General features: G+C 49.9%; 1 protein-coding gene and 1 long non-coding RNA gene across 2 annotated transcripts; both read right to left on the bottom strand.

Annotated features, from left to right (window-relative positions):
- Positions 1-1,047: 1,047 nt before the first annotated feature.
- Positions 1,048-8,310, bottom strand: aipl1 (aryl hydrocarbon receptor interacting protein-like 1). The gene is made up of 6 exons (XM_064302702.1): positions 8,148-8,310; positions 6,668-6,847; positions 4,963-5,151; positions 4,284-4,460; positions 3,886-4,027; positions 1,048-1,628 (listed from the first exon to the last, which is right to left on the bottom strand). Exons 1-6 carry the CDS (start codon positions 8,241-8,243, stop codon positions 1,429-1,431), a joined length of 984 nt encoding a protein of 327 aa, XP_064158772.1. The 5' UTR covers positions 8,244-8,310; the 3' UTR covers positions 1,048-1,428.
- Positions 8,311-12,311: 4,001 nt separating this feature from the next.
- LOC135235864 (uncharacterized) lies at positions 12,312-19,842 on the bottom strand. The gene is made up of 2 exons (XR_010324447.1): positions 19,071-19,842; positions 12,312-13,959 (listed from the first exon to the last, which is right to left on the bottom strand). It is a non-coding gene; the product is annotated as an uncharacterized LOC135235864 (long non-coding RNA).
- Positions 19,843-26,248: the final 6,406 nt, after the last annotated feature.

Raw genomic sequence — 26,248 nt, 5'->3', positions numbered from 1 at the left:
TAACATAGACTAATGCTGAAGTAATGATTGGACGTTAATCACTGAAATAAAATGTGTTACAGCATAGCCTATATTGAAATTCTTATAAACGACCCATTCCCATAAAAGTGAGAGGGAATTAGTGTTACATGACAAAATTATATTTAGAGAGAATTCATGTAAATGTAGCTGGACCTATAAATATGCTGTCATTGTTTTTTTTAAATGCTTTTTGTTTTTGTGTACTCGTGTAGTTTATCGGATTTCTTATTGGTTTGTTTTGTTTCCTGGATGACTGTGGCCCGCAGAACAGCCCCCGTGAAATACGATCTCCGAGCTCGTGCCGCACCGGTGAGGCGAGTATCCCCTGATACACGGCACGGCGGCGGCGGGGATTCCCCCTCTGGAAATCTAGCTGTCTATGACGCAATGCTGTTATCGAACCAGCTCCCCGGGTGTCCTTCAGACCCTTCCACCGTCAGCAGTTTCGCGAGACCCCTGGTTTTCACTCGTTCTGTGTCAGCCGGGCGCGCAAACACTCCGCTCTCCATTCTCTCCCTCTTCCTGCTTCCATGAGCAATGTTCGAAACGGGAAGGGAGGGACAATGACTCTAATATTCGATGCGCTGCCTGCAAATTAGTTGGTACACACATACTCCAGTTTGCTGATGCAGCATTATAAATTAAATTCCATGCTTTGTCGAAGTAGAGGAATTAGTGAGCGGCCACAGTATAAGTGCAGGTGTGGTGTGAATTGTGAGCCAGATTTTTGATCCAGCTGTCCTCGATTGTGCCATGCCCCCCCCCCCCCCATCCCTCCCACCCCCTTCCCCAGTTCCCTTCTCACTTGGTCACCCTAGACCGGAAGGATGATCTGGCAAGAACAGGTCAGCAGGGCGTGTGGTTACATACATACACGCAAATATGAATACACTTTTTTTCTGGTAGTACAAGGTATTACTGATTGGGCAAGTAGAAAATGCACACCCAAACATACAGGGATAAGTGTAATGATTTGCTACAATCATCTGCGCAGGATATTTAATGGAAGAAATCCAGCACTCAGTCTTCCTGTGAGTGACGTTTATTGATGAAGCATTAATGTGGTCTGTTGCAGACTCTTTTATTACAAGAGGGGGAAGTGCTTTCTCCCGATTCTGTGGTGAAAGGGCAAAGGTTCTGGTGCAGTTGCAGGTACAGCTGGAGAGCGGCCCTACCCGGGATGGACACAGCTACTGTCGCACACAGCTGACATTGTGCACAACACCGGGGGGTGGGGTTAGAACCCGGTGTGAGAGCATGCCCTTGTTGAGCAGCAGCATGGGGATGGGGTTGGAGCCTGGGGACAGAACGGTCCCTTGTTGAGTGGCAGCAGGGGTTGGGGTCGGATCCCGGGGTCAGAACATGCCCTTGTTGAGCGCCAGTGGGGGTTGAGGTCGGATCCTGGGGTCAGAACATGCCCTTGTATTTGATCCTGTCCTCCTCCCTCTTCTCCTCCATGCGCATGTTCAGCACCTGCACCTCCTTCCTCACCGCCTTCCGCATCCCCGGGTCCAGGTCCAGAACCTTCTGGAAGTCTGTGTGGGCCTCTGCCTCGTTCCACACCTCTACGTGAGCCTTGGCCCGCAGGTAATACGCCTTCATAACCCCTGAGAGGGAGGGAGGGAGGAGAAGAAGAGAGAGAGAGAGAGAGAGAGAGAGAGTGGAGAGTATGAGAGAGAGAGAGGGATGTTACATTCACTGTGGTGTAAATATCACCCGAGAACATCATTGCATCATGAAGTCCGGACCCCTGTGGCAATACGATGGTGGATGTAACGTGTTGGGGGAGTCAGTCAACAGGCCAGCCAATCACGTATCGCTTAGCAGAGATGGGCCAGTGGGAGCATCTAGGGGTCGCGAGAGCAGCCTTGCATGCGCTTCGATGCGTTTGTCTGGGTCGTTACCTTGCCTGATAGAATAACTTTTTGAATTTAGATACGCTGTAATATTATCTAGCAGCCGTGAGAAGCAGTCCTGCATGCGCTTCAATGCATCAGCAGAGAACAACGAGAGTCCACAAGCTGCGTTCAGATGCTAATCCGTCAGGGAACCTACTGGACACGCACTGAAAAAGAACAACCCTGATATATTCATCTTTATGTGAAACCTGAAGCAGAACACGGGTACACAAGCAAAATGGTTGTCCTGAGAGCTAGCTGATGGATTAGCATCTGAATGCAGCTTGTGGACTCTGTTCTTTGTTGATGCATTGAATCGCACGCAGGACTGCTTCTCGCGGCTGCTAGGAAATATGACCGCATATATAAATTGAATAAGTTATTCTATCAGGCAAGGTAACGACCCAAACAAATGTCAGATGTGCTGTAAATGTTGCATGAGAAAGCATCGCGTAGAACGGGTAGAATTACCGCATTTGCATTCTCGCTGACCAGTATCACTGCTTTAATTTTTTTTTTTTTTCAAAAACAACTGGTTTCTGTGCAAAATATCTTGAGGCTATTGTTTGAAAAAAAAAAATCTCATTGATTCTTAAACCAGAAAAAACCAGAATAATGCTTCCTCTGCATAATTTTGCTCTCATAGACAGAAAAACCACCGTGCTGGTGTTACATTACAAGCGTTTAGCAGATGCTCTTATCCAGACCGACTTACTCAACTTGTTACACAGCATTTACATTGCATCCATTTACACACCCGGATATATACTGAAGCAATGCAGGTTAAGCACCTTGCTCGAGGACACAACGGCAGTGTCCTACCTGGGAATCGAACCTGTGACCTCTAGGTTACAAGACCAATGCCTTACTCATTATAGTACCCTGCCGTGATCTGTTACCCACACAACCTCTCTGCTCATAAATGGTGACAGGCATGCACCTTTGCCAAACAGTAATTCTCAGTATCGGTATATGGGTTAATATAGGAAGCATGTAAATGTACACTAATGACATCACTTCCTGTTCACGTTCCATATAAAAATCTTAGTACTATCAATCATGTAAGTCTGTTGATTGTGTCAAAATATGTAAGATCTGTAAGATTAGCACTCTGGGGTGCTCTAAACTGAAAAACATGCAGATGTAATCTATGCTATATACATTAAAAATATACACAAAATATGCTTTTATTACATCTTGTCTTGACTACGGCAATGCTTTATTCTCCCATGTTTTCCTTTGCCTTGAAGCCATACAGAATTCTGCCATTAGGCTTTTCACTAGAACAAAACACGCTTCTCACATTTCCCCAGTGCTGGCCTCCTTACTCTGGTTACCAGTGAGATTTAAAATTGATTTAAAAATTTTTTATGTTTACTTACATTGCCCGAGCCAGCCTAAATTGCTGAATTATTGGTCCCCTGTAGGACAGCGAGAACTCTTAGGTCCTCAGTCCGGGGACATCTAGTGGTTCCAGAGTCCAGGTTCAAATTAAAGGGCGATTGCACCTTTGCAGTAAGGGCCCCTGGCCTCCTTTCAATCTTCATTATTTTATAGTGCTTTTATTGTATTTCGTGTTTTTATTCTATTGTGCTTTTTTTTTCTTCTTTTTTTCCCCAAGTAAAGCACTTTGTGCTTTTTTGCTGAAAAGGTGCTCTATAAATAAAGTTATTCTTATTGTTGTTGTTATAAAATAATAAGCTGTTTCTGTTGCGTTTGCCCCGCCCACAGCGAGACCATCTCCCTGCTGAAATCTAACAGTACAGATGGATCCCTTAGAGCTCCTCGCAGTGGCGTCACCGGCGTCTGAGGCACTGTGTCCCCAGGGGCCACGTTGCAGAGGATGATGGGATGTTTCAGACGTCGCACTGCCCCGTTCCCTACGCAGACAGAGATTCGTTCTCCCTGCGAACTGAAAGCGTTGAGGCTTTTCCCCGCCCAAATCGCGCACAGCGTGAGCTCTGACCTGGGTGCTGGTTGATGATGTCAGTGGTGTGCTCGATGACCTCATAGTACTCCTCCGTGCGCAGCAGACACTGGCAGTAGTTCAGGGTGAGAGTGTGCGCCATCTTCTCCAGCTTCATCCAGGGAGCGTCCCACGCCTTCTCCTGGGGTCAGAGGTCACAGAGATTACATGCATGCTAACAGGCACACGCACATGCTAACACGCACACGCACATGCTCCCACACACACACACACACACACACATACACACACACATGCTCCCACACACACACACGCTGTCACGCACACATGCTCCCACACACACACACACACACACATGCTGTCACGCACACATGCTCACACACACACATGCTCTCACGCACACACACACACACGCACACGCCGCTGAGCCAGGGCACCTTGGTCTGATTGTTCTTGATGCAGATGATGGCCTCCTTGTACTTGTTGGAGGCGTCCTGGTAGCGGCCCTGCTTGAAGAGCTTGTTCCCCTGGCCGTGGAGCAGCGGCACCGCCTTCAGCCTCTCCGCGTCGCTCATGGCCCACGACTCCCGGTCGTACTCGCTCGGCTGCTCCACCTGCTGGCCAGACAGGAGCGTTACCACAGACACAGCACCACACACCCACATGCTGACAAATATACAATAAACTAGCACTCTGACCGCACGCAAACACTCATACGCATGCAGACAACTGACACTCTCAGGATACCCACACTTACACACACACAACTATGAAACTATGGTGTTCATGTGCATTTGGTTTGTATTTTAATGGTTGTTTAAGTTGTCTGCGTGTCTATGTGCGTAGGAGTGTGGTCAGAGTGTGAGGGCATGTGAGACAGTGGGGTGGCGATTGAGATTCAAATGAATGTGTGTGAGTGAATAAGGGAGGGAGAGGAAGAGAAAGAGTGACTGACTGACTGAGTCAGTAGGTGAGAGAGGGTGAGTGAATTAGTCAGTGAGTGAGTAACTGAGGAAGTGAGTGAATGAATGAGTGAGTGAGTGAGAATGATGAGAGTAAGTGAGTGGGCGAGAGAGAGAGTGAGCGAGTGAGCGTGTTGTCGAGGGTCGGTGTGACCTTCAGCAGCTCCAGGACGAAGTAGAGGGGCCGCGGCTCTTTCTGCAGCTGGTCCAGGTCCTCGTAGCCCAGGCTGTGGTGGGCGAACATGTTGGCCATGCCGCAGGTGTGGATGTGCCAGTCCACCGGGTCCTTGCCCTCCGCAATGCGCCGCAGGCTCTTCGCCACCATGGGGTACAGGCCCGTGTGCTGCGGGGGCACGGGCTCGTCACTTACGCCCACAAGCACGGTGCAGGAAGCTAATTGGCCACTGTGTCACTATGGTTACTGCATGTTGTGTTGCTAATTGTGTCACTATGGTTACTGTGTGTGTTGTACAGCAGGGTGTTGCACAGCCTCACTGATATTATGCCACCAGGATATCCTCTGTTAGCCCGTGCATATACACTCTGTGTTAGCCTGTGCATATACACACTGTGTTAGCCTGTGCATATACACACTGTGTTAGCCTGTGCATATACGCTCTGTGTTAGCCTGTGTGTATACACTCTGTGTTAACCCGTGTATATGTGGTTCTCTGTGCTACCTGTGGCATATGATACAGAAAACAGTGAATCTATACATCTGAATCTCAATATCAGTGTAGCACAACAGCATTAAACACAAGCTATGTGTGTATCTACACACAGCCGTTTAACTGTAACAAGCTCCTTTGGGACAGCTGTCCATGTTGAAATCCAGGTGGGAAAGGACCGATTAGGACAGGTGCACTGGGGATGCTGCAGACACACAGGTGATGTGGAGAAGCAGGCTGGGGGGGGGTTTTAAACCCGCTGCAGTAATCTGGATTAGCTAATGGAGATGTGATGACACAGCGTAATCACACAGGATTAAGGAGCACAGGCCCACCCAGGTGTAATCTGCACCGCACAAAAAAGGCTTGGAACACACATGGAAACAAACTGAACTCAGAAACAACTGAACTCACAGAAGCTAATTAACTCACTGAAAAGACAAATCACAGAAACAAATGAACTCAGAGACACAAATTAACTCCCACAAATAACTGAACTTTGAGAAACAAATTAACTCACAGAAATAACTGAACTTTGAGAAACAAATTAACTCACAGAAATAACTGAACTTTGAGAAACAAATTAACTCACAGAAATAACTGAACTCACAGAGAAGGCTGAACTCACAGAAGCAAATTAACTCACAGAAGAGACTGAACTCACAGAAACAAATAAACTCACATAAACAAATTTACTCACAGAAACAACTGAACTCACTGACAAATCTTAACTCTTTCCTGTCAAGATAAGTATGGGCTCTACTGTAGGCAGAAAATGTGCTGTCTCATCCTCCTTAAGAGAATGCACTTACTGTAAGTCTCTCTGGATAAGTGCGTCTGCTAAATGACCTAATTTTTAATTGTAAACTGCGGGTACAGATACAGCCTGGTGAACAGCACACCAGGGAGGAGCTGGAGGAACGCGAGGAGCGCGGAGAGCAAGCGAAACGGAGGGAGCAGGAGGAAGAGGAGGCTGCATACGGTCTACTGCTCTCCCGTGTGTGTGGGGCACTGAGCACACAGAGCCTAACATGGCCATTTTCCCCCAGACTCATTTAAAAGAGGATTTTATCACGACGGGTGTGACTCATTTAGCAGGAGCGCGGGGCCCGAATCTGGGCAGGAGTGTACAGGGATGAGACTCCGCCCCCCCCCCCCCGGCCTGTGGGGGCGGAGCTTTCGGAACCTCACCGTCACGTCGCACCAGAACTCGGCCACCTCCCCGACCCGCATGGAGGTGAGCAGCGTCTCCCACACCTCCAGCTTGAACATGTTCCCGATCACCACCTCCATGGGCACGCCCACCTTCTTGCTGTCGTCCAGTACCGTGCGCTCGTCGTCGCACAGCTGCGTCCGGAAGTGGAACGTCACCTGCCAATCATCACACCGCCAGCTGCTTTACAGCCCACTCATCCAGTTTTCCATGCAACCTAATTCATCCCCTTTAGCCAGTTATGGCTATAGTGCCTCTCATATGGACCAAAGGCGCATGTGACATACAGATATAGTTCTAGTTGGCTTAAGATCAGGTGCAATACATACTAAGAGAAGGTGACAGCAAATGGCAATTCAAACATGTTGTTTCAGTCAGGGCCAGTTCTAGGCACTGGCACTAACTGCCAAACAAAAATCTAAATAAAAAATCTGTGTACTGTGTACATGATATTTGGTGAAAATCAACCCTCCACCCCTCCTCTGTGTAGTCCATCCGGTTTTATCTACTCTGTAGAGCAGGAATTCTGAAGAGCCACAGTCTGCACATTTTGGTGTGTTTCAGCGCTCCGGTTATTGATGTAATCGATTATTTGGAGTCCACACACCTTGCTCCCTAAATTGCTTGCAGAAAGCAGAACCAGCAGGACTGGAGTGTGAGGTGCCTGGTGTAGAGTAATCCAGTGGAGCTAAGCCCCTCTGGAAAGCCTGAGCCTGGTAAACTGTGCCTGTTACTGCTGTGAAAAAAAACCCCCCACTGTACTACCTGCATGAGCCTGTTGGAATCAGAGGGAACGGGGGGGTTTGGGAGAGGATTTTTGGAGATGAGGGAGTTTGGGAGAGGATTTTTGGAGATGAGGGTGTTTGGTAGAGGATGTTTGGGAGTGATGGTGTTTGGTAGAGGATGTTTGGGAGTGACGGTGTTTGGTAGAGGATGTTTGGAGACGAGGGGGTTTGGGAGAGGATGTTTGGAGGTGAGGGTGTTTGGGAGAGGATGTTTGGAGATGAAGAGGTTTGGGAGAGGATGTTTGGAGGTGAGGGAGTTTGGGAGAGGATGTTTGGAGATGAAGGGGTTTGGGAGAGGGTGTTTGGAGATGAGGGTGTTTGGGAGAGGATAATTGGAGATGAAGGGGTTTGGGAGAGGGTGTTTGGAGATGAGGGTGTTTGGGAGAGGATGATTGGAGGTGAGGGTGTTTGGGAGAGGGTGTCTGAAGGTGAGAGTTTTTGGAGGTGAGGGGTTTGGGAGAGGATGTTTGGAGATGAGGGTGTTTGGAGATGAGGGTGTTTGGGAGAGGGTGTCTGAAGGTGAGAGTTTTTTGGAGAGGGTGTCTGGAGGTGAGAGTTTTTGGAGGTGAGGGGTTTGGGAGAGGTCGTTCGGGGAAGGAAGGGCTGGTGCATGTGTCTGAGAGGGAGAGCCAGAGAGTCAGAGGGAGAGAGAGGGAGAGATAATGGGACAGACCTTCGTTCCGGTGATGAACCGGGGCATGTCAGAGGAGCCTCCATGAAGGATTGTCTTCCTCACCCCCTCCACCCCCAGCATGAGAGTCTGCTCCATGGTGCTGTCTGTCTGTCCGTCCGTCCGTCCGTCCGTCCGTCCGTCCCCCCTCAGCAGCAGCTGTGAGACACAGCCCTGCTACCCTCAGATTTAAAGGACAGGGATAAGGGGATTACGGCTCCCCGCCCAACCCCCCCCAGCCTGACCCCACCCTAAGGGAAACACCCAGAATGCACCAGTTCCTGGGAGAGACATTTCTGGACTTTTGGACGGATGGGGCTGGGGGAATGGGGACGGGGACGGGGTAAATGCCAGGTTAAGGGGCTGGGGGACAGGGAGGGGTCAGGGGAGGCGGGAGGGGGTAAATGCCAGGTTAAGGGGCAGGGGGTACCTGAATGTAATGCGAGGTGTGATAAAGAGAGCAGATTTAATGTGCAGTAGGCGCAGATGCAGTGTGTTAGCCCCCCCCCCCTTTTCACAAAAACAATAGCTCTAGCACTGATCATCATAGCTATGATGTAATCAGCTGTCTGATTATATGTGCAATGAATATAAAAGTGAATATAAATATCCAGCTATTTCTGAACTGCTTATTTCTCTCCTGATCTGCTCTCTCTAGCTTTTCCTATCTTTTTTATAAATAGAATATTTTTTCTTTGTTTTATGAAACCTTGCTGAAGACCGCATGCTGGTTTTAAGATTTTCTTTATTCTGCGCACCTCCAGGTGTAGCTGGAGTTCGTTTTGATCCTCTGGACTCCAGTTGGACCTGGCCGCAGCGTCAGCACACGCGGGTCACCCACTTTGTTTGATCAGCTCGTTTGGGTCGGGGAGGTCCAGCCCTCCGGTCGTGTTCAGGAGAGGCTTTAAGATTTGTGCCAGCAACACAGACGGGCTCCTGTTTGCGTTCCTGTACTTTTCCATTGCCAAACATTATGCAAGTCTGGGAGTCAGTCCACTTTTTGTCAAGTGAGTTGCTGCCCTCTTGTGGCCATTTTTGACAGCTGCAAATCCAGGGGCCAAGTTCTTAAAGGTGTACTCCAAGATAAATCTCTCATTTTGCACGTTATGTAACATGTATGAAATATTACATTTACTCCTGAGAATGAGACAGCTTAGCCCAACGCTGGACTCCCCTCAGTGGCGGCTGCTGATGACATCACTACCACTCAGGCAGCTGTGGGCTGCTGGAGATGATGTCACTGAGTGCTATGAGCAGAACATCTCTGTTCCCGATAATGGGGGTTCATTCACTGTTTGATTTTTATGAGTGAAGCGTGTTAGGACTCTAGATCACTTACTCTAGAGCACTTTTGCCTATTTGCCCGATGCTGTTACAGGAGCGCCTGAACACCCTTTCACTCTGTGCGGTTACTGGGCAACGGTTACCTGTGCCTGTGGTGCTTCAGATTCGTGTTTCCCTCTGAGCTCTCTGAACCCAGATGACGACTCGCTTCTCCCGTTCAGGAGCCTCCTTTGCCCCTGATTTCAGAAACGAGACGTTCCTTACAGAATGAGACACGACACCGCACCTCAGTCACAGCAGGTAAGACTGACTCATTATGACTGGATGAATGGGCCCGTGCCTCAGACTACAGCTCAATGCGTGTACGTGTGTGTGTGTGTGTGTGTTTGTTTGTGTGTGTGAGAGTGTGTGTGTGTGTGTGTGTGTGTGTGTCTGTGTGTGAGTGAGGGGGGGGTCATGAGAAGCTCTTAAGATAGAATCAGACATGTCTCTCAGTTGCCCTAAAGAGGCCACCCCATGCCCCAATCTCAAACCCAGTTCCACTGACTCAATCAGGCTTATTTATTTATTCTCAGTAATGAAAGGTGCCCCATTGATGAAACTGCACCCTATGACCCAAATCCACCATAGCACCGGCAGCACTGGCCTGCCACCTTCGACCATCGCTGTACCAGACACTGCATTTTCTTCTGTCAAAGTTAGCAGAGTCACTAGGTTCCCAGGCATGACCCCAGACAGCGTGTGAATTGCGCAGCCAACAGGACACAACACAGGTTTACTGCAGATACTCCACACGCGCGGCTTGCTTTCCAGTCTGCTGGCTTCTGTGGCGATGTCTGAACTGAGAACTCGCATGCCAAACACTGGCCGCACAGAAACGACCGAGCGTTCGGCTCCCTGCGTCACGTGACCCTCGCCGCCCAGCGCCCGCTGACTCAGCGGGGCAGGAACGAGGAGCGCGGAGTGCGAACTTTGACCTTTGACATGACGCCCCGGGCTCCCCGCGTGCAAGCACGCCTGCAGTACAGCAGGTTCTCAGAGGGGGGAGGTGCCTCAGAGAAGTGGGGGCGGAGTCTGAGACGAGCAGAAGAAAGGGTGAGGCCTTGGAACGGGGAAGGAGACAGACAGCTCCGTGGCCCCGCCCCCTGGAGCAGGTTCCTGAAGGGCAGGCGTGCTCGAGGCTGCCAGGAAACGCAGACGCTAGCCTGAGACGGAGAACAGCCCCGATCAGATGACCCTGAGAAGGGCCAACAGACGCACGCACGTACCGGAACACAAGCAGCAAAACACTGACGCGGGAGACTGGGGCTGCTCTTCAACGGACAGCAGATTTGTGCTTAAGACACAGAAAGGGGGTGGGAGAGGAAGAGAGGAGAGAGGAAAGGGAGAGAGAAAAAGTGTGTGTGAGAGAGGGACAGAGATAATGGGAGAGACAGAGAAAGGAGTTGCACCAGCCGTAACTGAACGCAGACTTAGGGGAACTAATCGACTAGTCCGGGTGTGAATCTGCAGGTGGGGGGTGGGGGAAGCGAGATGTCACGTTCTGTACTTTGATTGGTCAACCTGTGAGGTCCCCCATGTAAGGAAATTACATAATAGCATCGGGGGGGTTGTCTGGGTATCGAGTCGTCCTCGTGTAACTGTCTGGATTACAGATTACACACACAGCTCGATGCTGTTTACACTCTCTCTTTCCCTTCCACCCACCTGTTACATCTCCTTTCTGTCCTCCTAGATTTAAATGCGCTGACTCCCCTGTGAGGTGCTGCCGGTGGTGTGATGATGTCATTGGCACCTGGGTTCACGCCCGTCTCTGGATCCCATGCTGCACTCAGGCGTGGAGGACCTCGTTTCCCACTGCTAGCGTGGGGCATGATGACCGGGGACATCACTCACCTGCACAGGGCCCTGCTACCTGAGGGCAGATGTGTGCACGAAGGCTACGGTCGCTGTGTGAGGGTGCGGTCGCTGTGTGAGGCTGTGTGAGGCTGTGGTCGCTGTGTGAGGGTGAGGTGGCTGTGTGAGGCTGCTGTTGCTGTGTGAGGGTGAGGTCGCTGTGTGAGGGTGTGGTCACTGTGTGAGGCTGTGTGAGGCTGCTGTTGCTGTGTGAGGGTGAGGTCGCTGTGTGAGGCTGTGTGAGGCTGCTGTTGCTGTGTGAGGGTGAGGTCGCTGTGTGAGGCTGCTGTCGCTGGTGAGGGTGAGGTCGCTGTGTGAGGCTGCTGTCCCTGTGTGAGGGTGAGGCTGCAGTCACTGTGTGAGGCTGTGGTCACTGTGTGAGGCTGTGGTCACTGTGTGAGGCTGCGGTCACTGTGTGAGGCTGTGGTCACCGTGTGAGGGTGAGGTCGCTGTGTGAGGCTGTGTGAGGCTGCAGTTGCTGTGTGAGGGTGAGGTCGCTGTGTGAGGGTGAGGCTGCTGTCGCTGTGTGAAGGTTGCGGTCGCTGTGTGAGGGTGAGGTTGCTGTGTGAGGGTACGGTCACTGTGTGAAGCTGTGGTCGCTGTGTGGGGCTGCTGTCGCTGTGTGAGGGTGAACAGGTGGGTGGTGAGGCGTTCAGAATGACCTGCGTAATCCTCTAAGCAGCTTGGCTGTACTCGTGGCGAGGGCAGGGAGGGGCGGAGGGGCGGAGGGGTTGGGGGTGTTCCAGTGAAGCTGAGCGCTCCAGGCTCCAGTCTGCACTGCGCTGTGCACCCTGGGGCTGTTCCTGGATCAGCCACCGCAGGCATCACATCAGAAGCCTCCAACACACCTGCAAAATCCCAACACACCCACCCACCCACAGGCTCCTCTGCCAGAGAGCATGAGCCTCTGTCACATACTACACGCGATTACACGCTCACAACACCGCCAGCACCGCCCCTCTCACACACAAGAGGAAAACACGAGAATTTATTTTCAAAAGGACTTTATTTTTGAAGCTGCTTACACACGATCGTGTTTAAATTTGGCCTGATACCACCTCCCACTCTATTAATGAACCAGCCAGCGGATCCCCTCGCAGCCAATAAGACGCAGAGCTCCGGGGCCCGTGACCTCTACATACTGTCTAAGGGCAGAGGGGTGGGGCAGGAAGGAATAGGGCCTAAAGGGGGAAGGGGGGGGGGTGCTAACCTTTTTTCTGTAGGGGCATGTCACATGGTGAGGATGTTTGTTTGTGTGTGTGTGTGTGTGTGTGCATGCATGTGTGTTAGCGTGTGTGTGTGTGTGTGTATTCTGTATCCTCAGGCTCTATGCCATCTCTTCAGAATCAGGGCTAGTATAACAGGGTTTGTGTAGACTGCACAGTCCGCCTGCTGGTGTACAAGTGGAATTAACCCAATCGGTGTAGTAATGGAGGCAAGCTGAGCAGCTTAGATGAGGTGTGGCAGCAGTGTGGATTAAATCACAGCCTGTCTGAGCCTCCTTTCATTAGTCTGTTCAGAGAGACCCCCTCACTGCTGTCTGGGAGTTATACTCACATTTTACATCATGACCTTGAGGGTTAGGCACTGTAAACTGACAGGGAGATGGAGATGGAGATGAACATGAACACACACACACACACACACACACACACACACACACAGCACACAGACACTCACACACAGTCTCACAACCCAAGACAGACTCCACTTTACACTTTAGACATTGAGCAGACACTGAGAGTGGCATACACAACAGCTACTTTCACTGCATACAATTATTTTATTTATACATAAATTTACATATAAATTTATAAATTTACATATATTTATACAGCTAGATATTTACTGCAGAAATTCAGGTTAAATACCTTACTCAAGGGGACCACAGCACTGTCCCCACTAAACTGCCCCCCCACTTACACCCTAATTGCACTAAACCGCCACCCCATTTACACTCTTGTCGATGGGATGCCTGCAGTCTTCCTGTGCTGGCTGTACATGTTTTGAAAGGACATTCCATTAATCCTCACCCCCCCCCCCCTCTCACCCCCCCCAAAAAAAAACAAAAAAAAACAGAATTGGTCAAGTGATGTGACTGACCAATCCACGTTGGGGTACAGAGATTAAAACTAAATAAAATTTTTAAAAAATAAAATCAGGATAAAAAATAAACAAAAAAGAGAAAAATTAAGAAGGTCCTCCACCCTATCCTGGACCCCCCGTCCCCCCCCTCATCCCGTTACCAAGCGCTCCGCCTCTCCTCTTCTCTCGGGGCGACGGACAGAGGCAGCCACAGCAGTTCTTCAGCTGGCAGCTTTAGCGAGGACACATGGACATAAAGCTTGCCAGTGAAGAACTGCTGCAGGTCAGCCAATAAGCACGCTCCATCTTGCTCTGGGTAGCCAATGAGCACGCTCCTTTTTTCGCCCAGGGTAGCCAATGACCGTGCGTCACCTCACTCTGGGTAGCCCATAAGCGCGCTCCATCCTACCGTGTAGCCAATGAGTATGCTCCATCTCACCCCGGGTAGCCAATGAGCACACTCCATCTCGCTCTGGCTGGCCATTAGCGTGCTTCATCCCGCTCTGGGTAGCCAATGAGCAGGCTGCGTCTGGTGCAGGGCGGGGCAGGTCTGTAGGGACAGAGAAAAGGGAAATGCAGAGATGATGTCACAACCTGAGGGGCAGACAGTCGCCAAACAGGGAATGCTGGGAGCATGAAGCATTCCTCACCCAGGAAGTGAACAGGAGTTGGGACGTTACCCAGGGAACATGCATCAACAAGACTTCCTGTCGTGCGACTCCCTAGCCCTGGTGCTGCAGGTACTAATCCTGCAGTCCCTGCTGATGCACATCACTGCCTCCTGACCACACCTCCACCAGAGCATGTATAAACACCCCCCAGTCCGCACACACACATACAGCCACACACACGCACACACGCAGAATACAGCCTCACACACGCACACACACACGCACGCACGCACTCACACACCCGGAATACAGCCTCACACGCACACACGCACGCACGCACACGCACGCACACATGCACTCAGCTAAACTCTGTGTGCATGCAGGCAGTCTGACAGCACGGAGCTCTCCTCCAGGTGAGGGGGGAGGTGACAGTTTGACGGAGAGGAAATTCCAGCACGGCTGTATAATGGAAATGACTGGGGCTAACTGCCATCCCAGGAATCCCTCTGCTGTGACGTCACAGCAACGACTGAGCACCGCAGCCATCAGCCAAACCGTGCTCAGACACACACACCACACACACGCCACACACACGCCGACCTCACACACATCCCTCACACCCAGAACACAATCTCTCACACACACACAGTACAGCCTCACACAGTTACCTTCTCCACCTCTTTCCCCATTCTCTCTCTCTCTCGCTCCCCCTCTTTCATCTCGCCCTGTCCCTCCCCTCCCTCTCACTCTGCTTCCCTCTCCCCTTCCCCCCTCTCTCTCTCTTCCTCTCCTCCTCTCCTCCTCCCCCCCCAGGTCTCTAATGTGCATTCCTGGGATGCCTGGTACATGTGGTATAAATTCCACTCCGTCTGCGCAGCCTCCCTCTGCGCAGCCTGCAGCCCTCTCTGGAGAGCAGGGGAAAGCGTGCGTAAATGTGCATGCGAGTGTGCATGTGCACGTGCACGTGCGCGTGCGCACACAAGCCTTTCCTGAACCACGTCTTCTGCCGTGTGAAACCTGAGTGACAGCAGAGGTCCGTGCCGAAGGTCTGGAGGCAGGCACCGTGACTGGCACTTTCTAAGACTGAACCTCTCTCCCTTAGTCACCTTCGAGAGGCACTCTGGGGAAAAGCATCTGCGAAATAACTGTATGGCAATAGACACAGGAGTGCAAAGTCAGAATCTGCTCTGGGTGTACTGAGCTCTGCTGGGGCTGAGACCAGGGGGCAGCATCAGGGCTCAGCCCACAGGGCGCTGGGGAACAGCTCACAGACACACCGTATGCCTCACAGACACGCTGTACTGGAGAGAGCTCACAGACACACTGTACTGGAGAGAGCTCACAGACACGCTGTACTGGAGAGAGCTCACAGACACGCTGTACTGGAGAGAGCTCACAGACACGCTGTACTGGAGAGAGCTCACAGACACACTGTACTGGAGAGAGCTCACAGACACGCTGTACTGGAGAGAGCTCACAGACACGCTGTACTGGAGAGAGCTCACAGACACGCTGTACTGGAGAGAGCTCACAGACACGCTGTACTGGAGAGAGCTCACAGACACGCTGTACTGGAGAGAGCTCACAGACACGCTGTACTGGAGAGAGCTCACAGACACGCTGTACTGGAGAGAGCTCACAGACACACTGTACTGGAGAGAGCTCACAGACACGCTGTACTGGAGAGAGCTCACAGACACACTGTACTGGAGAGAGCTCACAGACACACTGTACTGGAGAGAGCTCACAGACACGCTGTACTGGAGAGAGCTCACAGACACTGTACTGGAGAGAGCTCACAGACACACTGTACTGGAGAGAGCTCACAGACACACTGTACTGGAGATAGCTCACTGACACACTGTACTGGAGAGAGCTCACAGACACGCTGTACTGGAGAGAGCTCACAGACACGCTGTACTGGAGAGAGCTCACAGACACGCTGTACTGGAGAGAGCTCACAGACACACTGTACTGGAGAGAGCTCACAGACACACTGTACTGGAGATAGCTCACTGGCCCATTACAAAGCTCAGAGCATCACATCCCTGCCCATTACAGAGCTCAGAGTATCACATCCTGAGCCATTACAGAGCTCAAAGCAGCACATCCAGACTCATTACAGAGCTCTGAAAATCACATCCCTGCCCATTACAGAGCTTGAAGCATCACATCCTGGCCCATCACAGAGTTTGAAGCATCACATCCTGGCCCATTACAAACCTCAGAACATCACATCCTGGCCCATTACAGAGCATCGCATCCTGGCCCATTACAGAGCTCTGAGTATCACATCCTGGCCCATTACAGACTTCAGAACACCACATTCAGGCCCATTACAGAGCTCTGACCATCACATCCTGATCAATTACAGAGCTCTGAAAATCACATCCCTGCCCATTACAGAGCTTTAAATATCACACCCTGGCCCATTACAGAGCTTGAAGCATCACATCCTGGCCCATTACAGAGCTCTGAAAATCACATCCCTGCCCATTACAGAGCTTTAAGTATCACATCCTGGCCCATCACAGAGCTTGAAGCATCACATCCTGGCCCATTACAAACCTCAGAACATCACATCCTGGCCCATTACAGAGCTCTGAGTATCACATCCTGGCCCATCACAGAGCTTGAAGCATCACATCCTGGCCCATGACAAACCTCAGAACATCACGTCCTGGCCCATTACAGAGCTCTTAGCATCACGTCCTGGCCCATTACAGAGCTCTTAGCATCACATCCTGGCCCATCACAGAGCTCTGACCATCACATCCTGGCCCATTACAAACCTCAGAACATCACATCCTGGCCCATTACAGAGCATCACATCCTGGCCAATTACAGAGCTCTTAGCAATGAAATGCAAGGAACCACACATTTTGTGTGGAAAAAACTGCCCTCTAATATCCTAACTCTTATTCCTGGCTGTGTTAATCCGTTTGGTATCAGCAAGCACTTCCAAGAGGCCAAACTGGGACTCGGGTTCTGCAGTCATGAAGTGTGAATCACTTCTGGCCGTCTGGCAGAATTCCTCTCGCTTAGAAAGCCCTGCGGATGAAGTCTGGTGATACTGCACAGTAGATTGCACATCTGGCAACCCTTTTGCTTAGAAGATTGGCTGACAGTAGTTTTACCGAAAGACCGTAGTGTGATCAGTCTTACTTAAGTGCACCGATAACCACCAACATCAGAGGGGCAGGGAGAAGAATGGAGGTATGGGGTTGGGGTTAAGGTTATCCCTTACACCCCTGATCAGAGCTGTGACTGTATACAGCAATGCAGAGCGGGAGTGTCCCGAAGAGCAGCCAGAAACGGAAGCATTGCTGCAGCTGGGATGGAGCCCACCTGTGGCTGGGGCCCCGGGAGCGGGTGGGTCGGCTGCGCAAGCTCGGCGCTTAATGCTAAACGCGCCGCGGGCCCAGCCCGTGCATTCCGGTAAAATCCTGCACGGTACGAGGCAGATCACACGAGCTCAGGGAAGGACAGCACACCTTTCCTCTGCCCTAATCGGGCCTAGAGCGCGCGCAGCAAGGCAAACATGGATAGAGCAGGTAGCGGTTAAGAACAGTCACTATTTAACTATACAGCTGCGCCGGTGTTGAAATCCCTGGACTTGCCCGGTTGCATAAGCTTGGGCTGAAGGAAGCAGGTAAACATTTGGTTAAACTTACATAATTTGCGTTGCCTGGAAGAGAAAATGTAAGAAATAACTGAAAGAACAGTGCGAAAGGAGTGCGTGTGTGTGTGATAAGCACAATAAATTATTTAAAAAGTTAACTTGGCAATATGTACACGTACTGTGTTATTTATGTTGCCTACGCAGATGCGTAATATATAGATGACATTTTTCAGATATTATTTTTTTAACCGTTTCTACATGACATTTAAACTATTCGCGTACTGATCTGACTTGTTTTTCTCTGTCCAAGCCATACAACCGTGCTTCAACAGGCACGTCTTTTTTTATTCCTTACTTTCACGTGACCAAACGAGGTTTCAGTAATTTATACCCTTAATCTGTATTGCGTTTAAAACCTTGTCAAACTTCAGTAAAAATATTAGACAGTTAATTTATAGAAATACTAGACACAGAAACAGACTTACTGAAAGAAAATAATTCCTCTATCTCGTGCTGAACAGGGTGCGGCCGCATGGAATCTGCTGTCTGGTTTAGGTCCTTACAGATTCACTTTAAAGGTAAAATAGCCTAGATTACATCCTTCAAAAACGACGCGATATACGTACGTAGCGAAAGTTCTCGTTAAGAATCATAATTTTGTTGGTAAGAAAATAACACGCTCCATTAGAATTACTACTAAAATGATGTCAAGTTATTAATTTTTTTTTTTTTTTTTTAAGTTGAATATATGAAAATGATCGCGGAATAAACAGCGAACAGATCGCCGCAAAATTCGAAATACGGAGAAATATGCGTTTTGAAGCGTTCTCGTACAGAATGAGGTACTACAGTAGTTGAGGCCCGGTATTGCTTTATTCTCATTTGATTTGCTAAAAGGCTGCACAATCACAATCCCTGTTAAAGCGATCCAGAGTGTACTCGCAAAGGCGAAGTTTAGTAGTATTCCATTTAAAAATTAGGCTATGACAGAAATACATGAACGAAAGTAGACTTCAGTCATGCAGACTGTAGTAACGCCCACCGTCTTTTGAAATCTGCAGGCCCATTAGAGCATTTCCAAGTTGGTAGACAGATTGTGTAACTTGCAAAGCAGGTCTCGTTTATTATTAATCGCTATTCTTAATATTTGTATTATAAGGTTTTTAAATGGTTATCAACTATTTTTACGCAGCCTACGAAACAGGACTACATACACGTAGCTCCGCACAGCTGGGTGCCCCAAGAATAGAACATTCTTTAGTAAAACAGCAGTGAAAGGCCAGCTTCAGGTATCGGAATGTATCTCCATTGACAGCTTGCGTTTTTCCTGGGCGATTGACAGTGGCACAAACCATCAGACCTCCCAAACCGTAAAGTCCGTAAGAAGTTATCGGGACTTCATTGAGGATAAGCTTATAGCTCACTTACGTTTCCCGTCAAATCCCACGAAATCGTCTTTGCGTCCGCAGCGCGGTGTTAACTCTCTGAAAGGATTTTAGCGTTTTCTCTGGCTCCAGACGTCCTGCGTGACTATCCGCGTCAGAGAGAGAGAGAGAGAGAGAGAGAGAGAGAGAGAGAGATGGGGGCGGGGGTCCTCCCTGACACCGGCACTTCCCCCATGCCAAAAGTAACACCTAATAGTTACTTTCAACTCGAGTCAACGGCTTAAACGCACCTCTAAATCACGGTTATATCACGAGATGATTATGTTCATCCGATTTTTTTGTGAATCACCGTCCTATATAAATCATGCCGACGTTACGCAACTGTAATCCTGACATTAAGAAACCTTACTGGAAATGCAACTTTTGTCGTCCGTCAAGCTTAAAGTCGTGTAAACGAAGGTTTTCTTCTTGTAGCTTTAGTTCAGCCGCTAAAATCCATATTAAAAGCAAGTCGTTCGGTGCTACCTATGTGACCTTAGTTACAAAAAACAGACGAACAATTATGAAACGATCGTTCAGAATCAACCCTTATCCTCAACCAACTTACACAGCTCCGCCGAATCAGCACAAAATGCCTTCCGCTTGACCAGGATTTCAAAATACATTTGCAAAATCTTCCGGTTACGCGCAAGTAGCTTACATTTCAAGACAATTCATGAACGTCCATTCAGGGAATCTCGACCCACGACCCACTTTTTCTATTTATTTGTGAGCAGTTTTCAGTGCCGATAGTCACCTCTCGAGCCTCGCGTTTGACTCTTAACAAACCGGCTTCTCACTCCGATCAGCTGGCAGCGCGATGACGCATTTATGAACAGCTGGCCAATCAAACTCTAACGTCAAAGATCAGCTCTGACGTCCACCATGTATAGATGATGATTGCCAGGTTTCTCAGCCAATTAAGTATTTCGCAAGGAACTAGGCAGGGAAAACATTGACGAAATTGTCTAAATTAAAAATATGCATATGCCAAATCATTTTCAATTTTAAGCAATCATCCTACGCGAAACAGAGCGAACTTGTCCCTGTAATGGTGCTTGTTTAATTCATTTTTTCCTTTAAAAAGACTGCGTCGGTCAACCTAACTTCTCTTTCCTAATGTAGCCTACGTGTAATTGCTCATGTTTGCAGAGTTTGTATAATTCTTAGGTTGTTTCATAAACACCAACAAAATAAAAGAATAGTTCCCACACAATGCTTAGTCTTAATATAAAATGGTATATTTTGAGAGAAAATGACCCCCTATTGGAAGGGAAAGTTGTAACAAAGTATTTTTTTCGTGTTGCATGATGGGAATAACTATGTGTAAGAAATCCTTATTACTCGAGGTCCCGATCTGTTATTTATGAGTACCAGCTGGATTATCGAGCATGATGTAATTTAGATATGGTATTTCGCGGCTCTCATAATAAAGTCTTATCTTTAATATAAGTTACATAAGTATAATTTTATTTTTAAATGGTTTCATTACTGGCATAATGGACCGATCAACAGATAAGTCGATTTAATTCTAATCACAATATTATTAATCACACACACTTGTAGTTACAGCAACAGTAATCGCTTGGATCGTTATTAAATCATAGATCATCATAGGCTATTGTTATTACAGCTCACTGACGGAAACGTAAACGCGCGGGCCACCCTGACACAGACCTGACGTCAGGGATGCCTTTTGGAACTTCGTGTTCCGCGAGACAATCGCCTGACTCTTCATCGTCTGAAAAAGCGAATCAGCTGAGACATCTGCGCTAGGCTACAGAAAACGATTGAAATAACAATTTATCGCCATGGAGGGTAATTAACACGTATTAAGGATAATTGCCGTTGTCGTTCAATTAGTACAGTAATACACCAGATGGAATGCACATAGACCATATGTCTCAAGTGTTTGCACGATAATACATCCATTATTTAACGGGGAAGTAAGATGCAACACGTTACGGTAGGGATGTTTGTCGTGTGTGTTCCTTCTTTTCTTTACACAATGAACAGTGCAGTGTAAGCTTGCTTATGTGTGTAGGAGTCTAATTTTTACTTACCAGGAATGTAGACTACTCCTGGCTCCCGTGACACGACATGAATAACTACTTGATAAACCAGCTTAGATATAAATTCTTGAAATAAATGTATCCTGAAGGCATCTTATATTTTGACTTAATGGTTGTGAAGCAATGTCTGCCCTCAAAAAGGCATTTGTCTTTTTTGAAACATTGTCTGAAAGAAATTAAAGAATCCAAAGTAGCAATATATTTATTTGCATACAACAGATTGTGCTGATTTAGATCACTGTGCATCTCCTATGCACCTTATAAGGCTTTGTGTCCCCCAGTTCAGATCTGCTGCAGATAAGTTATCATCTTTTATTTTGTATAACGGTAAATAACAGTGAAATATGTCAGACCAAAGTCATCTGGTATGCAGACAATATAATAACAAAATTTGAAGGATGGGCTGAGAGTAGGGGTGGGGCAAGAGGAACTTTAGTTAAATTTGAAAGAGCCATTTAGGGTAGCTTCCATTGTGACATTGCACAGAAGACCGCAAATGTTGTCGTTGTTACATCACAGCATCACTGACCGGGCAGTGATGGCTGTAATTATGACATCACAGACCGGACAGTGATGGCTGTCATCGTGACATCACGCAGAGGTCAGTCAGGGCAGTCACAGAGCAACCTCTCCGGGAGAGGAACACAACGCAGACAGTCAAATGAGAGCACTGCAGCACAGCATCGATTTGTTCTTTTTCCTCCCTCTCTTTTTTACACGGCGAAGCACGAGAGGAATTTGCTACGGAGCTGAGAGCCGCGTGGAACGGAACAGCAGCTCTGTGGGGGACGGGGGAGGGGGGCGTGGCCAGGGCGAACGCGGAGGAATGCTCCTTCCTGCCCAGTCGCCGCGCACGTCGTTCGGCGCTGTCCGCTTCTTTTTTGCAGCAGAACGCTAGCTACACATTAGCTAAAGTGGAGAGGGAGAGAACAATCACATTTTTTAGCCAATTAAATCATATCATATGAACGTACATAGCAAATGTTCATTGGCAAACAGGTGCGGATTGTAACGCAGCTGACGTGTGTGAGGCCACAGACAGCGCTAGTGAACTGCAGCACTTTCTGTGCTTTACTTCCTGTTCTGTAGTTCCTGTGCCTAAGCACAGCATCAGAAATGGCTCAGACAGAGACAGGAAGGCCTGCCAGGTCTGTAATCCGATTGGGTCAGACGACTGTCCTGCAGGTCTGCCGAGGACAGGAAGCACCACGTACTCGATAAGCACGTCTAAAGATGAAATCACCTCGGTTTTCCATGTCCTGCTCCTCTGTGAGCCTGTTTCTGTGAGCCTCCATTAGTGTCACCTCCTGTACACCTGTACATCAGCAAATAGAGGAACCTTTCAACCCCTGTGTGCGTGTGCAGCTCAAGTCAGATCAAAGCAAGGCTCCTGTCACTTTAAGAACTGACTTCAGCAAAAGAGAACTGTTTAGTGGCGCTGGCAGCCAACCGTGAGAGCCGCAGCGCGGGTCCGGGAGCCAATGAAAGGTCCCGTTGGGTGGAGGTTACAAAACCAGGCTGAACCCAATGACTCAGCAGAGCGGGGTGCGTGCCAGATGACACTTAAGGAAATTTAAAGGGACAGCGCGAGCCAAAAGCACGCCTTACACGGCTCAAACGCTCATTCTGAATAACGAATATAACGCACACACGCACACACACACACACACAGTGCGGCAGCAACGTCCAGAGAGATTCAGGGCTGAACTCGCAGACCAGCATCCCCCCCCCCCCCTGAGGCACATATCGTTGGCACAGCTGTACATGACACAGCAAACCGCTCCAGTAGCGCTTCAGATCAAACGCGTTTGCCGGGCTCCGCCCTGCCAGCCAGTGCTGGCACCACCATCGGCACCGTTCCTGCTTTGAATATTTTTTGGCTGGCGGGAGAAACGCGCGATTTGGCGTCCCCGTGCCGCAGCCGAGCCGAAAGTAGCTCTGCGGGAGGAGAGGGAGGCTTCGTCCGCCGCGCGCGCCGCGGTCCGTGAGAGCTCGGGGCCTGTCGCGTGGAACGCGGGAGCGCGGAATGTTCTGGTCTTCTCCGAGCGTAGATAAGCCGCTGGGAAGCACAAATAGCAATCCCACAGGAAGCTCATGCGGAATGAGGAGTCCGGCATTCCTCTAGAACTGGCATTGTGACACGTTCGCTCCGCCTGCCCCACCCTGCCCTGCCACCCCGCCCTCCCCCCCACCCCCCCACCCAACCCCCTCAGCCCTCTCCATGCCACGCCTTTATAACCCGTTTTTTTTCTTTGTTTTTTAATCCCGATTTCCCGTAACTCCCGAGACCAGCCCAGAGCTGACGTAACCCTGACGACAGCAGCCCGCCTCCCTCTGGTGACTCGGCAGCCAATGGCGTCTCACCTGGCCACGGTCTGTGCCGGGCACGCTACGGACCGGATCCCGGACAGCAGGGGGCGCTCCAGTGCCGGACCGCAGGGAATGTACCCGCGCGTTTAGCGCTCTCTGCTGATTTAGCGCCCCCCCCCTCCAGTGGCCACGCCCGGTGACTGGCGTTCCTCTGCCGCTGATCTCCGGAGGGCCCCAGCGCTGCTTAAATAAACAGGAAGAGAGCCGCTCTCTCCTCTCCCTGCCAGTGCCTCCGCACTGCGCGTCCTCCTCCTGCTTTCTGGTGCCCCCCCCGCTCGGCTAAAATACCCCAGCCTGTGGCTTATGGAGCTCAGGCGCCGCCATTAGCACGCACACCTGTTCCCATGATCCCATCCTCCAGGTAGGCAAGGCACAGGCGCGACACGTCCGGCAAACTCACGTACGGGCGTGAGCTCTGATCAGCTCTGCTCAGTGCTGTAGGTACGAGAGGACTGCTGGGCCTGAGCGCGCAGGACCGGCTGTCACATTGACTGCTTGCCGATTGGACAAAACGCAGTCATGTGACGTAATGGAGGGATCTGCTGCAGTCCTGGCCATTTGGAAGAGGTGGGTGTGTCACATGGTCAGAAACACTGGGACACTGGGTTCAGGGCAACGGATGCACGCTGTGAGAACAGATACACACTGAGGGGTCACCGGCAGGTCAGCCCTGCTGTGCCGAACCTGCCTCTGCCTCACACTGAGGGTGATGTTTCTGAAGGGGTCACAGTGAAGGGGATTAGTGGTGTGTCACAGTGGTTTTTGGGGATCAGTGGTGAGTCACGGTGACAGTGCTGTTTGGTGATTAGTGGTAATTCACACTGATGGTGGTGTTTGGTGATTAGTGATGAGTCACAGTGACAGTGGTTTTTGGTGGTCAGTGGGGAGTCATGTGACAGTGCTGTTTGGTGATTAGTGGTAATTCACACTGATGGTGGTGTTTGGTGATTAGTGATGAGTCACAGTGACAGTGGTTTTTGGTGGTCAGTGGGGAGTCACAGTGACAGTGCTGTTTGGTGATTAGTGGTAATTCACACTGATGGTGGTGTTTGGTGATTAGTGATGAGTCACAGTGGTGGTGGTATTTGGTGATTAGTGGTGAGTCATGGTGACAGTGGTGTTTGGTGATTAGTGGTCAGTCACAGTGATGATGGCGCAGTAGTGATCTTTAGCTCTTGGCCTTGTGTGTTCTCTCAGTAGTCATTAATCTGTAATGTGTCACATAATGTTCCATTCGGCTGGTATAAGCAGAACCTGTAGGTGTGAGCATGTGACTCAGATGCCCACCAACCCGCACAGCCGTTTGTCCCCCCACTGGCTCCTCTGAACAGACAGGAGCCAGGAAAAGTGTGCCAATCTGTTCCTTCTGATTCCAATGCTAAATTTGCAGCCCCAATTCATGTGACTAGCAAGCTGATCTGCCCTTTCTAGAAAACTCCTGTCCTGTAGTGCAGCATGTCTTACCAGGCTGGCTTATCTGGCCTGTTGGTGAAACACCTACTTTGGCTTTTGATTAGTGGAGATAATTCTAGATATGAGCTGGCTCCACCCCCCTCCTGCTGTGTGGTGGCTCCGCCCCCTCCCGCTGTCTGCTGGCTCCGCCCCCCCTCCCCCCCCCATCCTGTTGTCTGCTGACTCCTCCCCCCTCCTGCTGTCTTACCCAGCACTTACTTCACTGTTTGTCAGACTGTGCCTTACTCAGCTGTGTGTGAGTGTTTGCGTGCTTTTAGTCTTATGTAATAATCACACACCGGCCCCTTTCATATCGCAGGTGGCTGCACAAACACAAAAATACAAACACACACACAAGCAAACACACACACACACACACACACACACAGACACAAGCAAACACAAACACACACACAGACACGCATGCACACACAGACACACAAACACACACACAAGCAAACACACAAACACACACACACAGACACACATTCAATTCCAGGCCCCACACTATTCTCAGTGTATCAGTAGCATTGCCTGTTCTGCTCTCCCATTATACGCTGATGGCACAGCGTGGCGGGCTCCACTCCAGACGCTAGTTCACACTTCCTGCTGGACAGCTTCCTGAAAGCACGGCTGGCTTTAGGTGTATTTGACCTCTGTCAAATACACCTAAAACTAAAGTCCATGTGGTTCGCCAGCGAAGTTTCTGTTCCCCTCCTGGACATCGCCACCATTGATGGTTCTGTTCTCGATCTCGTCACTTCCTCGTGTCAAAGAACACGGCAGGGCTGCGCTCCGCCATTCTTCCTGCACGTGAACAAGCTGCAGGCGAAGGTGAAATCCAGGCCTGACGTTTTTCGCTGCAGTCACTCCCCCTTCGCTCCCTCTGCCAAGCCAACATTCGTTCAGGCGTCCGCCCCTCCCGACGTCGCTCTGTGGAGAGTCGATCTGCGGATCGAGGCCGCGCGCCACAGGCTAGCTATTGTGCCCCGTTCTGCTATTGGCTGTGCAACCGCTGCTGCGTTGAAACCGCACTGCTGCCGCCAGTCTTGCTCTCTTTTACACACTTCCTGTTTATTTATTAAACCCACTTCGGTCTGCTTCTCACTTGCGTGTTCTATTACCACCCACATCCTCTACCTACCTACAGCACCAGGTCCTCCTGTCTCGTTCTGTCATAGGTTCCCAAAGCCAACAGCTCCCTCTGTCAAGCCTCCTTCCAGTCCGCTACAATCATCGAATTGCAAAAATGTCATGATGTAACGTACCCTCTTATCCGAATTAATGA

This window comes from Anguilla rostrata, chromosome 12, assembly GCF_018555375.3.
Source record: "Anguilla rostrata isolate EN2019 chromosome 12, ASM1855537v3, whole genome shotgun sequence".
NCBI lineage: Eukaryota > Metazoa > Chordata > Actinopteri > Anguilliformes > Anguillidae > Anguilla > Anguilla rostrata.
Note: the sequence above shows the minus strand (reverse complement) of the source record. Positions and strands in the feature narration are given on the sequence as shown.